Source organism: Prinia subflava, chromosome 1, assembly GCF_021018805.1.
Source record: "Prinia subflava isolate CZ2003 ecotype Zambia chromosome 1, Cam_Psub_1.2, whole genome shotgun sequence".
Taxonomy (NCBI): domain Eukaryota; kingdom Metazoa; phylum Chordata; class Aves; order Passeriformes; family Cisticolidae; genus Prinia; species Prinia subflava.
Genome location: NC_086247.1, coordinates 489,808 through 507,303, shown reverse-complemented (window position 1 = coordinate 507,303; position 17,496 = coordinate 489,808). Strand labels below are relative to the sequence as shown.

The 17,496-nt window shown below is 68.6% G+C and overlaps 1 protein-coding gene across 1 annotated transcript in view; it reads left to right on the top strand.

Annotated features, from left to right (window-relative positions):
- Positions 1-6,050: 6,050 nt before the first annotated feature.
- Positions 6,051-17,496, top strand: part of LOC134551598 (microtubule-actin cross-linking factor 1, isoforms 6/7-like) — a 31,730-nt gene continuing 20,284 nt past the window's right edge. Inside the window, exons 1-16 of the mRNA XM_063399439.1 lie at positions 6,051-6,216; positions 7,600-8,159; positions 9,165-9,329; positions 9,466-9,650; positions 10,124-10,283; positions 10,368-10,452; positions 10,861-11,102; positions 11,285-11,404; positions 11,499-11,606; positions 11,911-12,129; positions 12,279-12,482; positions 12,556-12,787; positions 12,906-13,132; positions 14,627-14,749; positions 16,338-16,439; positions 16,541-16,642. Of these exons, the coding sequence (XP_063255509.1) occupies positions 7,635-8,159; positions 9,165-9,329; positions 9,466-9,650; positions 10,124-10,283; positions 10,368-10,452; positions 10,861-11,102; positions 11,285-11,404; positions 11,499-11,606; positions 11,911-12,129; positions 12,279-12,482; positions 12,556-12,787; positions 12,906-13,132; positions 14,627-14,749; positions 16,338-16,439; positions 16,541-16,642 (2,799 nt within the window). The 5' untranslated portion in view covers positions 6,051-6,216; positions 7,600-7,634. The remainder of the gene's footprint in view (positions 6,217-7,599; positions 8,160-9,164; positions 9,330-9,465; positions 9,651-10,123; positions 10,284-10,367; positions 10,453-10,860; positions 11,103-11,284; positions 11,405-11,498; positions 11,607-11,910; positions 12,130-12,278; positions 12,483-12,555; positions 12,788-12,905; positions 13,133-14,626; positions 14,750-16,337; positions 16,440-16,540; positions 16,643-17,496) is intronic.

Genomic DNA, 17,496 nt, shown 5'->3' with positions numbered 1-17,496 from the left:
CGTTCGGTGGCACCACCAGCGGTGTCCGGTGCCCGAGCTGGCGCTGGGAGTTGCTCTGAACCGACCCTGGCAGGGTGCCCGGGCTGGCGGCGGGGGGCTTGCAGGGTGCCGGGGCTGTGGGACCCCCAGCACGTCCTGGCACCCCTTTGGGGCTCGCTGCTCCTCGGGGTCTCGTGTCCCCTGGCACGTCCCGCTGGAGCAGCCGGCGCTGGCATCGTGTCGGGGCGGGCTGGCAGCGACCATGGGAGCTCAAACCCAGCCCCAACCCCACCGGGCCAGGCTGGGTTTGAGCCTGAGGAGGATTCCAGACGCTGTGACCGTCTGCCCACCCGCGGTGGCATCCCCTGCCTGCCTGGCTCCCGTGCCCAATCTCCACCAGCAGGGCTGGCACGTAACTCTGCAGTCCTGCCCTGGGATGGGGGCTCGCCGTGGGGCACACGGGACCCAGGACCACCAGTGTGGGGCAGGAGGGCTGTGGGACCACCTGTGGCTGCACTGGAGCTGCCCATGAGCCTCGGTGGCCCCAGCGGTGCCATCCTGCTCCCTCCCTGGGCGCTGAGCTGGCCCTGGGCGGGAGGAAGCGAGGGCTGCTGGGGGCTAATCCAGCTGGTGGGTGGCACTGGTGCCAGTGCCGGGGCAGGTGGCCACACTGTGGGTGCGTGGGTTGCTTGGGGCCCCGCTGATGGCATTGTGACAGCAGTGGGCACACGTCCCCAGAGTGTCCCCAGCGGGACTGAGCCCTGCTGGCACCCCGACCACGAGGCACTGCTGTGGCACCAGCACCCAGCACCCGCCTGGTGCCTCTTCCCCTCCTCCAGGAAATCCACAGCTGCTCCTGGTGCCAGCACCAGCACCCAGCACCCGCCTGGTGCCTCTTCCCCTCCTCCAGGCAGTTCACGGCTGCTCCTGGAGGGATTCCTGAGCAGACCCTGAGGTTCCTGAGCAGATCCTGAGGCTCCTTCTGCAGCAGACGCTCCCAGCCCCCTTGTGCTGCAGCTCCTGCCACCTTCCCCGGGCCCATCCACGCAGCAGTGTCACTCTTGCACCGCGGGGATTTTGTCTCCGGTTTATGCAGCCCACATTCCCCGGCTGTTTCCCCTGGTACAGGAGATCTTTGAGACGTGTCCTTTTTTAGGTCTCGAGCCCATCACCATCTTTGTGCTTGTGCCCCATTTCCCTCACGGGATGCACAGTGGTGTCTCCCCCTCGCTGTGCTCAGCCAGGTGACCTGGCTTAATTAATCACCAGGGTTAACGACCCGTTAATTACAGCGCCCGCGGGCTGTGTGAGCAGCGTCACCCTCGGCCTTCGGGTGCAGGTTTGGTGCGATCCCTCCCGCCAGTCCCTCTCTCCACTGGGGCACGAAGCAGCTGCTGCCCGTTCGTGCCCCGTGTCCGTGCCTGCGCCAGGGCACTGCTGCTTTGTAGATCTCGGAGTTTGCCTGGCATCTGCTCCCGAGTGTTGTGGCTGCACTGCAGCATCTGAGGAGCATCTGGTCCGAGACAGCCCTGCTCCACGCCAGGGCAGGGGGCTTTCCACGGGTCACTTTGCCGTGGGTCACTTTGCTGTTGGTAATTTTTTGCCATGGGTCACTTTGCTGTTGGTCATTTCTTGCCGCGGGTCACTTTGCCGTGGGTCACTTTGCCACGGGTCACTTTGCCATGGGTCACTTTGCCACGGGTCACTTTGCCACGGGTCAGTTTGCTGTTGGTCATTTCTTGCCGTGGGTCACTTTGCCGCAGGTCACTTTGCTGTTGGTAATTTTTTGCTGTTGGTCACTTTGCCATGGGTCACTTTGCCGTGGGTCACTTTGCCGCGGGTCACTTTGCTGTTGGTCACTTTGCCGCGGGTCACTTTGCCGTGGGTCACTTTGCCATGGGTCACTCTGCCATGGCCTGGTTTGGGCCCAGCCGGGGGCTGTGGCTCTGCCGTGCACACAGCAGGTGTGGGGACACCCGATGCGCTCCGAGAGGCGGCAGGGTGAGCTCTGGGGGTGGTGCCACAGCAGGGTGAGCTCTGGGGGTGGTGCCAGCCGAACAAGGCTGGGAAATTGGGGTGTACACAGGAATGCAGAGGAGCTGGAGCCAGGCCCGAACCCCTCAGGTACCGGTGATGGCACAGGGCAGACGTGGGGGATCCTGGCCAGGGGAGCTCTGGGGTGGGCTCTCCCTGGGGAGACACAGCAACACTCCAGACCTCCACAGTGGTGTGCCAGGGGCAAGGCTGAGGAGCCCTGTCCCCTGCCCCTTGCCAGGAACTGTCCCCACCATGCCCCTGCTCTCCTTGCAGATGCACCGCGCAGTGGGGGATGCCGGGCTCGTCGGAGAGAGCGTGGAGGGGTCGCCGTGGGACAGGGAGGAGGAGATGGAGAGGTTCGGGCACGGCTGGGCACGGCTGGGCACGGCCGGAGCTGTCGGGAGCTGCGGCTGTGCCCGGGTTTTCCCACCCTGACGGGGGAGCTGGAGAACCCCGCACAGCCCAGGAGCCCGGGCCAGCCCCGGGGCGGGGAGGGCGTGGGGTGGATGTGCCGGGGACAGCAGGGTGGGAGTGAGAGGGGGTGTGAGCACAGGTGTGAGCACAGGTGTGAGCAGGGCAGTGAGCTCAGGTGTGAGCACAGGTGTGAACAGGGCTGTGAGCTCAGATGTGGCCGTGCCACACTCGATGCAGTGGGCAGGACGCCTGGGGTTCAGGGCGGTGCGGGCAGGGGGGGACAGTCCCCACGGCCCCACAGCCCGCTGTGTCTCTGCTCTCTCCCCAGGGCCTGCCTGCGCTCGGAGCAGAGACTGGAGGTGCAGGAGCAGCTGCTGGCCCTGCGGCACTGGCTGGACGCCGTGGAGAGGCGGCTCCTGGCGCTGCCGGAGCCTGGCACTGCCCTGCAGGTACCGTGGGCCTCGGGTTGTGGCCGGGCCGTGCAGAGCCGGGCAGGACCAGCTCAGGTCTGCAGCGAGGCTGGTGAGGTCTTGGGCCGTGGAGGGCAGGAAGGTGTCCCCAGCCGCCCGGGGTCCCTTCGGCCCAGCCCTGCAGCCGCCCGGGGTCCCTTCGGCCCAGTCCTGTGGCCACCTGGGGGTCCCTTCGGCCCAGCCCTGAGGCTGCCTGGTGTCCCCTGTCCGGCTCCTGCTCCCCACCCCAGCGGCGCTGCTGGCCCAGAGCCCCACGGCCTGGCAGGGCTGGGGGCATCGCTGCCCTGGAGCCCTGCTGAGCGCAGGGCCTGCACCGCCTGCACCGGGCTCAGCTGCAGCTCCCGGCACTGCTGCCCGGGCACGGGGAGAGCGGCTGAACGCCAGGGGTGTGCAGGTGAGCGAGAGGGGTGCGGCTGTGCATGGGTGTACAGCAGTGCACCGGTGTGTGCAGCTGTGCATTGGGGTGTACAGCCAGGCACAGAGGGTGTGCAGCTGTGCATGGGGTGTACAGCTGTGCATGGGGTGTACAGCCAGGCACAGAGGGTGTGCGGCTGTGCATGGGGTGTACAGCAGTGCATTGGGGTGTACACCCAGGGACAGGGGTGTACCCCTGGGGACAGGGGATGTACAGCCAGGCACAGAGGGTGTGCGGCTGTGTGAGAGGTGTGTGGCTCTGCACAGGGCGTGCAGCTGTGTGAGAAATGTGGACTTGGGGACAGGGGGTGTGCAGTCAGGCACAGGGTGTGTACAGCTGTGCATGAGGTGTGCATTTGGGTGTACAGCCAGGCACAGGGGGTGCACAGCTGGGCACAGGGTCTGTACAGCTGGGTACAAGGGGTGTACAGCTGTGCATGGGGTGTACAGCTGGGTACAAGGGGTGTACAGCTGTGCATGGGGTGTACAGCCGGGCACAAGAGGTGTACAGCTGTGCATGGGGTGTACAGCTGGGCAGAGGGTTTACAGCTCTGCACTGGTGTGCACAGCCGGGCACAGGGTGTGTACAGCGGGGCACAGGGTGTGTACAGCTATTCACTGGTGTGCACAGCCGGGCACAGGGGGTGCACAGCCGGGCACAGGGTGTGTACAGCTATTCACTGGTGTGCATAGCCGGGCACAGGGGGTGCACAGCCGGGCACAGGGTGTGTACAGCTATTCACTGGTGTGCACAGCCGGGCACAGGGTGTGTACAGCTATTCACTGGTGTGCACAGCCGGGCACAGGGTGTGTACAGCTATTCACTGGTGTGCACAGCTGGGCACAGGGTGTGTACAGCTATTCACTGGTGTGCACAGCTGGGCACAGGGTGTGTACAGCTATTCACTGGTGTGCACAGCCGGGCACAGGGGGTGCACAGCGGGGCACAGGGTGTGTACAGCTATTCACTGGTGTGCACAGCCGGGCACAGGAGGTGTCTCTGTGCCCCTGTCGGGGCAGCATGGGTGCGTGCCCACGCAGCAGCCACGCAGCCCCGCGCTGCTGTGCCCCTGCCCGGGCGCGGGGCCGCAGCGGGAGCGGGGCCGTGGGGGCTGCGGGCCGCCCCCTCCCCGCCGCCCCCGCGCAGCCCCTCGGCGGCTCCTTTTGTTGGAGGCCTGGCCGGCACACGGGCTCCCTCGGCACACATGACGGCACAAACTGAAAGGGCCATTCATCGCAGGCCCGGCGCAGACAAAGCCGGGGCCGCGCAGAAACCCACCCGGCTCCCGGGATCTGAGGCTGCGGATTGCAGCCGACCGCTCCCGCCCGGTGCCCCGCGCCGGGCTCCCCTGCCCGGGGCGCCCGTGCCACCCCGAGCCCGGTACCTGGGGCTGCGGAGCGTGCCGGGCGAGCTGCCGGGGCCGCGCGGGACGGAGGCGGCTCTGAGGAGCGAACCGCAGCCTCGGCCCCTGCCCAGCCGCTCCCGGCGGGGCTCGGTGGGTGCCGTGGGGCGCCCGGAGCCCCACGGGGCTCGGAGCCGTGCTGGGCGCCGAGCACCTCGGTGCCAGCAGCGGGAGGCTGCGGCGCCGTGCGGGGAGGACGGTGCGGAGCCCCCGAGGCCCCGGCAGATGCTAATTCCCGGCAGCGTCTCCGGCGGCAGACAAAGCCCCCGGCCCCGCCGCCCGCCGCTCCCAGGAGACCCCAGGGAGCCCCATCCATCAGCGGGGCCGACACGCCCGCAGCGGCTCCCGGGGCCCAGCAAGGGGCACCCCTGCGGCTCTGCGGGGCAGGACCCCCGCCCTGGGGGGCTCTCAGCGGCTCGGAGGGCGCGGTACCGGAGCTGAGTCAGGGCAGGGTGGGGATGGGGCTCACACACCGCGGGCAGGAGCGGCCCCCGGCTGCCCCCGGGTCCCTCAGCACCCGGGGTGGCAGCGAGGGGGTTCTGGAGACCCAGGCCTGCAGCGTCCTGGCTCTCAGGGTGGGCTTCATTTGAGCATCTTAGCAGCCCGGCCTGGCCCCCAGCTCAGCCCTGATCCACTGAGACCCCCGGGCCCCTGGCTGAGGGGGGTCAGCCCGGCCTGGCCCCCCACACAAAGAGCCCCAGGGAACGGGGCCAAGCCCCTCAGTGACCACAGCATCCACTGCTGGGGGGCCAGAGCCAGGCTGGGGGGCCAGAGCTGGAGGGCTGTGACACCGTGGGGCTGTGACACCGTGGGGCTGTGACACCGTGGGGCTGTGGCACCGTGGGGCTGGGCTGTCCTGGGCTCACTGCGAGCCGGTACCGGGCTGGTACCGCTGCAGGTGCCGGTGCCGGTGTGGTTGCTGGTGCCGGTGCCGGAGCAGTTGTTGGTGTCAGCGCAGGTGCTGAGGCAGGTGCAGGGACAGCAGCAGGTGCCGGTGAGAGTACGGTGCCGGGGCAGGTGCCGGTGTTAGTGCCGGTGCCGGGGCAGGTGCCGGTGTTAGTGCCGGTGCCGGTGCCGGTACAGGTGCCGGTGGCAGTGCAGGCTGCGGGCCGTCGCCCCCCCGGGCGGCGCGGGGCGGGCGGTGGGCCGGCGCCGCCCCTCCCCCGCGGGATGGCTGCGGGGCCCCGGGGGTTTCCCCGGTAACGGCGGCGATCGGCTCCCGGAGGGTTAACGGGGGCGGCGGTGCGTCCGGGGTCAGACCAGCCCCGCCGAGCCGGGCCGGGGCCGGTGCGAGGGTCTCCGCCCGGTGCCCCCCGCACTCCCCCCGCGCCGTGGGCGCGGCGCACAAAGGCGGCGGGGCCGGGGCGGCGGTAACGGGGACCGAGTCTCCCCCCGCCGCCTCCGCCCCGCTCCCCCGCACAGGCCGGGCCCCCCCGGAACGGTAACGGCGGCAGCGGCGCCCCCGGCCCGGCCCCATGGACGCCCGAAGTCGCCGAGGGGTGAGTGCGGGGCGGGGGCTCGGCGCGGGTCCGGGGCGGCGGCGTGCGCGGGGCCGGGCGGGGTCCGCGTCCCGCAGCCCCCCCGGGCGGGGGGCGCGGGTCGGGGTCTCCCCAGGTCACCCCGCTCACCCACCCACCCACACTCACGGAGGGCGGTGGGGTGGGAGCGCAGTGCCCGGGGGCGGCTCCCCCAGGGGTGCCCGTGTCGGACCCTGCCCGGGCCGAGTGCGGGGGCCGCGCACCGGGGCCGTGCCCGCGCACCGGGGCAGTGCCCGCGCACCGGGGCCGCGCCCGCCGGGGGTCCCACGGCGCGCTGGGCCACGCGTGGGGCTCGGGGTGCAGAACCCGGGCCGGGGGCACGGCCTCGGATGGTGCGTGCGCTGCCCACGCGTGTGCGGGGCTGCTACAGGTGTGATTCGTGTCAGGGCTGAGGCGGGCGTGGGGTCCTGTCGCTGACTCCCCCCAAGCAGGGTGCGAGCGTGGGGTCTGCCTGTGGGGTGTGTGTGCACACGGGTGGGAGGGAGCGTGTGTGGGGTGTGTATGTGAACACGTGTGTGTGTGCGTGTGGTGTGTGGGCCTGTTTGCACACGTGTGTGTGTGGCATGTGTGCGTGTTTGCACACGTGTGTTTGTGTCTGGCGTGTGAGCATGCTTGCACATGTGTGTGCGGTGTGTGAGCGTGTTTGCACACGCGTGTTTGTGTGTGCACACACTTGTTTGTGTGTGCACACGTGTGTTTGTGTGTGCACACTTGTGTTTGTGTGTGGCGTGTGAGCATGTTTGAACACGTGTGTGTGTGTGTGCGTATGTTTGCACACGTGTGTGGTGTGTGTTTGTGTGTGCACACGTGTGTTTGTGTGTACACACGTGCCCAGGGCCGGGTGTGGGGCCGGGGGCAGCAGCGCTGCGGCTGCGGCGGGGGGCGGGGGCTGCCGGGGGAGGGTCCTGCCGGGTCACGCCGGGGATTTATGGCTGCGGCAGGGCCACCTGCCCGTCCCCTGCGCGCCCCCCGCCCGGTGCCCCCGCCGCCCCCGTCCCCCCGGGCAGATGCTCCTCTCTCGCGGCTCCTCGTTAATCCAACGGCGATGCCGGGGGCAGCATCTGCCTCTCCTCTGCCCAGACGCGTGGGACGGGCGCCCTGGGCGCTGCCGGGGGGTCCCTCGGGGTCCCCTCCCTCCGCCAGGCGCGGTGACGGCCCCGGTCCCATCCCCGTGTCCCGGTACCCGGGTATCGGCTCTCCTGGCAGCGCTTTGCTGCGGGCCAGACCCCCAGCGCCGGAGGGCGAGGTCAGGCAGCGCCGTGGAGTGCGGGGTCTACCCGAGCGCAGGCCGGCATCGGGGACCCCCGGTGGCCCCGGTAACGCGCGTCCCCTGGCTCGTTGCAGGCCGGGATTTGAGGCGGGGGCCCGGCGCCCGCGCCATGGGGAACTCGGTGAGCCGGCCCAGCTGCCTGGGCGAGAAGAGCCGGCGGCCGGAGGAGCTCCTGCGGGAGCCCGGGCCGGACGCGGGGCCGCCGTCCGCCGGAGGAGCCACCGAGGCCTGGCCAGCGCTGCTGGAGAAGGCGCCGGTGCCGCTGGAGAACGGCTGGAGCCCGGGGCCCGGCGCCGCCCGCAGCCGGCCGGGCAGCCCGGTGCTGAGGCGCAGCCAGTCCGAGGTGGCGGTGCAGAACGGGGGCGCGGCCGGAGCCGCGGTGCGGGGGCAGGCGGGGGGCGCAGCCTGGACCCCGCCGCGGGCCGGCGCCCCCCGCAGCACCTGGTCCTGGAAACCTGTCACCACGCGGGAGGTGACCGAGGTGACCGAGGTGACGGAGACCATCGTGACCGAGATCGTGGAGGTGACCGAGTACCCGGCGGGTGAGAGGGGCGGCGAGCCCGTGGTCACCCGGACGGTCACGGTGCTGACGGAGTGCGTGGGGGAGCTCGCCGGACACGGGGACGCTGCTGAGGTGACCGACGGACAGAGGCCTGTGCTGGGAGCACCCTGGGCCACAGGGCTGCCCTCCAGCGTGGTTTTTCCACAGGGAGCCTTGGCCTCCGTGTCCCCTTGGCCAGGGGTGGTGTGCTGGCACTGTCTGTGCCCCGGTGTGGGCCATGGCACCCCCGTGCCGGGCGCTGCAGCGCAGGGAGCTCCCTTCCCTCTGCTTTGTCTGGCAGGGCCGCGGGTCCGGAGGGACCCAAACGGCACCGGGTGTGCAGCCCCTGCCTTGGGAGCCCTGTGGGGGACCCCCGTGGGCTGCACAGGGTCCCGCTGTCGCCGGTGTCACCTCGGGGAGAGGACACGGCGTGGGGGCTGCTGCCCGGCCCCATGGTTGCCCCATGGCTGCCCCATGGCTGCTGCCCGGCCCCATGGCTGCCCCATGGCTGCCCCATGGCTGCTGCCCAGCCCCATGGCTTCTGCCCGGCCCCATGGTTGCCCCATGGCTGCTGCCCGGCCCCATGGCTGCTGCCCAGCCCCACGGCTGCCCCATGGCTGCTGTCCAGCCCCACGGCTGCCCCATGGCTGCTGCCCAGCCCCATGGCTGCTGCCCAGCCCCATGGCTGCTGCCCAGCCCCATGGCTGCCCCATGGCTGCTGCCCCATGGCTGCTGCCCAGCCCCATGGTTGCCCCATGGCTGCTGCCCGGCCCCATGGCTGCTGCCCAGCCCCACGGCTGCCCCATGGCTGCTGTCCAGCCCCACGGCTGCCCCATGGCTGCTGCCCAGCCCCATGGCTGCTGCCCAGCCCCATGGCTGCCCCATGGCTGCTGCCCCATGGCTGCTGCCCAGCCCCATGGTTGCCCCATGGCTGCTGCCCCATGGCTGCTGCCCAGCCCCATGGTTGCCCCGTGGCTGCTGCCCAGCCCCATGGCTGCCCCATGGCTGCTGCCCCATGGCCGCTGCCCAGCCCCACGGCTGCCCCATGGCCGCCCTCCCCTGCCCACACGTTCGGCTCAGCCATCTCTCCCCCCACAGGTGTCCTCACGGGCTGTCCCCGGCCCGGAGGAGGCCGAGGACCGGGGCCAGGAGACGCTGGAGCGGCTGCTGGCCTGGGTGGCCGACATGGAGGAGCTGGTGAGCAACCAGAAGCCGCCGGCGGCGGAGGCGAAGGTGGTGAAGGCGCAGCTGGAGGAGCAGAAGGTCAGCGGGGCCGGCCGGCCCGGCCCGCCCACGCCCGCCCTGCCCGGGATTAGGGCCGGGGTCCTGCGGGGCTGTGCCGAGGCGGGAGGGGTCCGCGGGGGTCCCCGGCACAGCGCGGTGTCCCCCGGCCCTGCAGCTCCTGAAGCGCCTGCTGGAGGAGCGGAGGCCACGCGTGGAGCTGGTGCTGCAGGACAGACTGACGGCGCAGGACAGACTGACGGTGCAGGACAGACTGACGGCGCAGGGCACGGCCGAGGGCAGCGCCGGCCCCCTCGGCCTCGGGGAGAGGTGGGACAAGCTGAGGCAGGAGGCTGAAGCCAGGTGGGTCTGGGGCCATTGCTGGACCGGCATCCCTGCCCCGCTGGGGCTCTGCTCACCGGTGTCCCCCACACCTCTGTGACACCCTGGTGCCACTGTGCTCTGCCCCACTGCCACTGGGGCCACCAGGAGGGAGGGACCGTCCCCATCACGCGGGCCGGGGCTGTACAGGAGCAGCGGGTCAGGGACAGTCCATCACACAGCCCTTCCCACCGGTCCCACTGTGGGGACACCGGTCCCTCTGTGGGAACACCGATCCCACTGTGGGGACACCGATCCCACTGTGGGGACACCGATCCCTGTGTGGGGACACCGATCCCACTGTGGGGACACCGGTCCCTCTGTGGGGGCACCGGCCTTGCCGTGCCCCTCATTTCAGGGCAGCACGGGGCGCGGTGTGGGGGACAGGGGTCTCTGCTGGCTGGGACCCCCCTCCTGGGGGCTGCCCCTGCCCGGCTCACCCCACCCTGACACAGGTACTGCTGCCTGGAGCGGATCCTGCCGGCAGCCCAGGCCTTCCAGGGGGCCGTGGACACCTTCCAGGAGTGGCTGGGTGCCACGGAGAGGCGGCTGGCCCAGCTCTGGGGCACCGACGGCTGCGTGGGCCGCGTGCAGGACACCCACCAGCAGACCCAGGTGGGCACAGAGTGGGCACAGAGTGGGCGCAGGGTGGGCACGGGTGGGCGTGGGCAGCTGTGTCATCACCGGTCACTGCTGCAGGCCCTCTGCGAGGAGATCCGCGGGCAGCTGGCAGAGCTGGAGGGCGCCCTGGAGAGCGGGCAGCGGGTCCTGGAGATGGTGACAGGCGAGTGGCCGTGGCCGGGAGGGGCGGCCGCAGGGTCGGGACCGCGGGAGTCGGGGTGGGATGAGCACAGGCAGCGACAGTCCAGGCCAGCAAGGGGGGCCCTGGGCACGGGGGGTCCTTGGGACGTGCTGCTCCCCACCGTGGCGTGGGGTGAGGGGGCACAGAGCACCCGTGGCGTGCAGAGGGGCCTGTGGGTCAGGGCCATGGCGGGACGGGGGTCACCGGTGGTGAGGTGCTGCGGGGGAGGGGGGTCCTGCTGGCAGGGGGATGAGAGGGCAGAGCTGGGTCTGGGAGCAGCAGGAGCGGGGGGGAGGTGAGGACAGAGCGATGGTCACTCTGCTGGTGTGGCCATCCCATGTCCAGGGGTGCCAGGGCGGTGGCACTGACGCCAGGGTCACTCTGCCACAGGGGAGGAGGCCCAGCTGACCCAGGAGAAGATGGAGTCGCTGAGGATGAGGTACCTCATCGTGGGCCAGAGCAGCGCTGACACCGCACACCGGCTGGGCCAGACCTTGGAGGCCTCGTCTCGCCTGGGCACGGCCCCTGAGGACCTGGCGCTGTGGCTGAGCCGCATGGAGAAGGAGCTGGGCGAGCAGGAGGGCCAGCAGGACGGCCAGGAGCCCTCAGTCACTGCCAGCGACAGGGAGAAGGTGTGGGACACCGGCCCCCTGAGCCCCTCACCCCTCCCAGCATCGCTGACCGCGGGGGCAGTTTGGTCCGGGTGGGACGTGCTGGGTTGTGGCGCAGCCCCGTGGGATGCGCTGAGCACCTGAATCCCGGAGCAGCTGCCCCTTCCCGCCCTCCCTGGCTGACCTCTGCCCCTCTGCCGCAGTTTGAGCAGGTGCTGGAGGCGCAGCTGGGCCGCGTGGCCGGGCTGGGCGAGCGGCTGGACGAGATCGGCCGCGTGCAGCTGGACACTGAGGCGCTCCGCTCGCAGCTCTCCGAGCAGAAGGTGGGTGCGCTCAGGGGTCCGGGGGGCGCCGGCCGGGCATCCCCACCCGCCGACCCCTGCCAGGACCCCGTGCCCACCCGCGGCTCCGTTCCAGCTGCTCTCCGCCGAGATCCTGCACTGCCGGGGCCTGGCCGAGCGCCTGCTGGGCTTCTCGGAGCCGCTGCTGCGCCGCTGCCCCGAGCCCCTGCGGCAGCGCCTGCAGGTGAGCTGGGGGGCCGTGCCAGCACCCAGGGGTGGCCGTGCCAGCACCCAGGGGTGGCCGTGCCAAGCACCCAGGGGTGGCCGTGCCAGCACCCAGGGGTGGCCGTGCCAGCACCCAGGGGTGGCCGTGCCAAGCACCCAGGGGTGGCCGTGCCAGCACCCAGGGGTGGCCGTGCCAAGCACCCAGGGGTGGCCGTGCCAGCACCCAGGGGTGGCCGTGCCAAGCACCCAGGGGTGGCCGTGCCAGCACCCAGGGGTGGCCGTGCCCCGTGTCCCCGGCCCGCGGTGACTCGCTGTGTCCACAGCCGTCGGTGCAGGCGCTGCGGGAGCGCACGGAGCAGCTGTCCCTGCGCAGCGGCGCCTGTGCCGTGCAGCTGGAGCACGCCCAGTCCCTGCTGGCCCAGTTCTCCGAGGCGCTCGAGGAGCTGCTGCCCTGGCTGGAGGAGACGCAGGCCCTGGGCGTGCAGCTCTCCCCCAACGCCATCAGCTACGAGGCCTTCAAGGAGCAGCAGGCGTTGCTGCAGGTGAGGGCGGGGCGGGGGCAGGAGGGACCCCCTTGGCCACCCCGCAGGTGACAGGATGGGGGTGGCACTGCCATGGGGACCTTCAGGCTGGGGCACTCAGGGGTGACGCCTCCCTGCGGGGTGTACCCCACGTGCACGGAACCTTCCAGAGCCTGCGGGAGGCCATCGCCGAGCACCGGCCGCTGGTGGGGAAGCTGCAGCGCGTCTCGGCGCAGCTGGCGGAGCTGAGCCCCGAGCAGGGAGCGCCGTTCCAGCGGCGCTGGCAGGAGCTGGAGGAGCAGTACGGCCACATCCGCGAGCGCGTGCGCCAGGCCGCGGCGCTGCTGGAGGACGCCCTGCCGCGGTACAGCCAGGTACGGGGCCGGCACTGCCCAGGTGGGGCGCGTCCCCAGGGCCCGGCCCTCGAGTCACCGCGCTGCCCCGCAGCTCTCGGAGCGCATGGACCTGCTGCTGGAGTGCCTGGAGCGGCTGCAGAGCCGCCTGCAGAGCCAGCCCCCGGTGCGCGGCGACGCGGCGCACCTGAGGGAGCAGATCCGGGAGAACAGCCTGGCCCTGGGCGAGCTGGAGAAGCTCGGCGTGGCCCTGGAGGGCGTCCGGGCACAGGGCGAGGAGCTGCTGGCCACCATGCAGGCGGTCAGCTCCGACGCCGCGGCCAGAGGTACCGGCACGGCGGGGTGGGCACGGTGGGCACGGACGGTGACCCCTGTCCCTGCCGGGGCGGTGTGCGGGTGTGGGGCCCTGGCAGCGCCCCGATCCCGATCCCGCTGTGCCCGCAGGGATCCAGGAGCGCGCGGCGCAGCTGCTGGCGCGCTGGGGCTGCCTGCGCGGCCGCTGCCAGGAGCGGGAGCGGTGGCTGCGGGAGCTGCTGGCGCTGGCCGAGCGCTTCTGGCACGGCCTGGCCGAGCTGGCCGTGGCGCTGGGCGATGCCCAGCAGCTGGTGCTGGGGCTGGAGGAGGCCGGTGGCGAGCCCGAGGCCATCCGCACGCGGCTGCGCACCATGCAGGTATGGCAGGGCAGGAGCGTGGCACCGGGTCCTGGTTCAGGGCGAGTTTGGGAGGAAAACCTCTGGATAGGAAAGCAAACCCAAAAGCCTGTCCCCTATTCCCCCCAGCCTGGCCGGGAAAAACTCCCTGGGAGAAAAGTGGGAAAAAACTCTTTATTTAAAAAGCAAAGTGCCCACGAGCATAAAGAAGGAATGATATGGAACAATACAACCTCTTTCTGCTCTGAAGAGCAATGGTAAACCTGAGGAAATCCTTGCCGTGGGTGGCTCAGCTCACTCAGTTTTTATCAGTCCCTCCGGAGGTCCAGGCCCTGCAGCTGCCAGCCCTCAGGGCTCCTCTGGGGTTTTCAGTCCTGAGCAGATTTAAAGAGTCCCAAGAAAAAAGGAAAAAATCAATCCAGGGAACTTCTCTGCCCCAGCTAGCTAAAATTAACTAAAAAGAAAAAAAAAAAAAATCTCTGTCCCAGCCGCCGGTCTGTGCTTCAGACGAGCACAGAACGGAGAGGAACGTGCAGGAGTGAGAGCGGCGCTCAAAACAAACCTGGCGCTGCTTCGTTCCCTGATTTGCGCTCAGAGCCAGTCTAGAGGCACAGAACTCAGAATATACAGAATATACAGAATATACAGAATGTACAGAATATACAGAATGTACAGAATATACAGAATATACAGAATGTACAGAATGTACAGAATATACAGAATATACAGAATGTACAGATTATACAGAATATACAGAATATACAGAATGTACAGATTATACAGAATATACAGAATATACAGAATATACAGAATATGCAGAATATACAGAATATACAGAATATACAGAATATACAGAATGTACAGAATATACAGAATGTACAGAATGTACAGAATGTACAGAATGTACAGAATATACAGAATATACAGAATATACAGAATGTACAGAATATACAGAATGTACAGAATATACAGAATATACAGAATATACAGAATGTACAGAATGTACAGAATATACAGAATATACAGAATATACAGAATGTACAGAATATACAGAATGTACAGAATGTACAGAATATACAGAATATACAGAATGTACAGAATATACAGAATATACAGAATATACAGAATATACAGAATATACAGAATGTACAGAATGTACAGAATATACAGAATGTACAGAATGTACAGAATGTACAGAATATACAGAATATACAGAATATACAGAATGTACAGAATATACAGAATGTACAGAATGTACAGAATGTACAGAATATACAGAATGTACAGATTGTACAGAATGTACAGAATATACAGGATATACAGGATATACAGCACAGACAGAAGAGACCATTGGGGACACAAGCACCAGAAAGTCACCCTAGGACATACAGGCAGCCCCTGGTGTGGGCAGTGCCTGGGCAGCCCCCGGGGTGGGCAGCCCCTGGACAGCCCCCAGGGTGGGCAGTGCCTGTGCAACCCCCAGGGTGGGCAGCCCTGAGCCCCGCGCCCCCACAGGCGCTGCGGGAGGAGATTGATGCGCTGCAGGGCGAGCTGGACACGCTGGGCAGCCTGGGCGTGGAGCTGATGGCCTCGTGCGGGGACCCCGACAAGCCCGACGTCACCAAGAGCCTGGACGATGTGAGCGCCCCCGGGGTTGGCTTCAGGGAGGGACGGGGAGTGGGGGCAGCTTGGGGGGGTGGCGTGTCCCCGGTCCCCAGCAGTGCCACTGACCCCCATTAGTGCCACTGACCCCCACTCAGTGCCACTGACCCCTGACCCCACTCAGTGCCACTGACCCCTGACCCCTGCAGTGCCACTGACCCCTGACCCCCGCAGTGCCACTGACCCCTCACCCCTGACCCCCACTCAGTGCCAGTGACCCCTGACCCCAGGCCCCACTCAGTGCCACTGACCCTCACTCAGTGCCACTGACCCCTGACCCCTGCAGTGCCACTGACCCCTGCAGTGCCACTGACCCCTCACCCCTGACCCCCACTCAGTGCCACTGACCCCTGACCCCAGCAGTGCCACTGACCCTCACTCAGTGCCACTGACCCCTGACCCCAGCAGTGCCACTGACCCCTGCAGTGCCACTGACCCCTGCAGTGCCACTGACCCCTCACCCCTGACACCACTCAGTGCCACTGACCCCTGACCCCAGCAGTGCCACTGACCCCCACTCAGTGCCACTGACCCCCATGCCCTGTCCACGCTAACCCCCACACTCTGTGCCCCCGGGGCACAGCTGATCTCTGTGTTGTGTCCACCCTGACCCCCACTCCCTCTCCCACTGTGGCCCCACTGACCCCCGTGCCCTGTCCCCGCTGTGGCACCACTGACCCCTGTGCCCTGTCCACCACTGACTCCCGTGCCCTGTCCCCTCTTTGGCACCACTGATCCCTGTGCCCTGTCCACCACTGACTCCCGTGCCCTGTCCCCTCTTTGGCACCACTGATCCCTGTGCCCTGTCCACCACTGATCCCTGTGCTCTGTCCACCCCTGACCCCTGTGCCCTGTCCACCCTGTCCACCCTGACCCCCACACTTTGTACCCCCCGAGGCACTGCTGATCTCTGTGCCCTGTCCATTCTGACCTTGGCGCCCTGTCCCTCCTGTGGCACCACTGACCCCTGTGCCCTGTCCACCCTGACCTCTGTGCCCTGTCCACCCCTGACCCCTGTGCCCTGTCCACCCTGACTCCCACGCCCCCTCCCCCATGGCCCCACTGACCCCCGTGCCCAGGGGTTTAGGGTTAGGGTCCTGTCCCCCCCACACCCCCTCCCCCATGGCCCCACTGACCCCTGTGTCCTGTCCACCCTGTCCACTCTGACCCCCACGCCCCCTCCCCGTGGCCCCACTGACCCCCGTGCCCAGGGGGTTGGGGTTAGGGTCCTGTGCCCCCCACGCCCCCTCCCCGTGGCCCCACTGACCCCCGTGCCCAGGGGGTTGGGGTTAGGGTCCTGTGCCCCCCACGCCCCCTCCCCGTGGCCCCACTGACCCCCGTGCCCAGGGGGTTGCGGTTAGGGTCCTGTCCCCCCCACACCCCCTCCCCGTGGCCCCACTGACCCCCGTGCCCAGGGGGTTGGGGTTAGGGTTAGGGTCCTGTCCCCCCCCACGCCCCCTCCCCGTGGCCCCACTGACCCCCGTGCCCAGGGGGTTGGGGTTAGGGTCCTGTGCCCCCCACGCCCCCTCCCCCGTGGCCCCACTGACCCCTTGCCCGGCCGCAGCTCTACTCCTCCTGGCACAGCCTGAGCCGGGTGTGGACGGAGCGCAACGGGCGCCTCGAGGAGCAGCTCCAGGCCGCCCTCAGCTACCAGGACACCATGCAGGTGGGTGTGGGGTGCCACAGGGGGCTGTGCCACCTCCCTGTCCCTGCTCAGGGCTGTGGGGCACCACGGGACCCCTTAATCCCCCCATCTTCCCTGTCCAGCGGCTGCTGGAGTGGCTGGACGCGGCCGAGCTGCGCATCGCCGAGGAGTTCCTGGTCGGCGGGGACCTGGACGTGGTGCAGCAGCAGCTGGCAGAGCTCAAGGTGCCGTGCTGTGCTGTGCCGTGCCGTGCCAGGCTGTGCCGTGCCAGGCTGTGCCATGCCAGGCAGTGCCATGCCAGGCAGTGCCGTGCCATGCTGGGCCTGTGCCCCAAACCTGCCCTCCTTCCCCCTGTGCCCCCCATCAACCCCCCAACTACCCCTCCCCGGATCACCAGGACCCCCCCATGGCACCCCCATGCCCCCCAAATGTCCCCTGTGCCCCCCTGACCCCTCTGACCTCCCTGACACCCCCCCGTGCCCCCCGACACCCCAAGGGTGTGAGGGAGCTTTGGGGATGTCCCTGAGGGGTTGGGGGTTGCCAGGGGTGTTTGGGGGTCCCAAGGGTGTTTCAGGGGTCCCGGGTGGGTTCTCGGGGGTGTTTGGGGGGTCAGGGGCTCACGTCGGGCTGTGCCACACCGGGCCGTGCTGTGCTGTGCCATGCTGGGCCGTGCTGGGCCACGCTGGGCCGTGCTGTGCCATGCTGGGCCGTGCTGTGCCACGCTGGGCCGTGCTGGGCCATGCTGGGCCGTGCTGTGCCACACTGGGCCGTGCTGTGCCACGCTGGGCCGTGCTGTGCCACGCTGGTCTGTGCTGTGCCACGCTGGGCCGTGCTGTGCCACACTGGTCTGTGCTGTGCCACGCTGGGCCGTGCTGTGCCCCATCCTGGGGCAGGGCAGGGGCAGGGAGGGCTCCAGGCAGAGGTGGGATGGAGGGACGGAGGATGGAGGGATGGAGGGATGGAGGATGGAGGGATGGACAGACCCAGTGGGGGGTGCTGGGTGGCCAAGCCCTGCCTGCAGTGGCCAAGCTCTGTCCCCCACACGTCCCTGAGGTGGCCGGGCAGCCCCAGAGGAGCA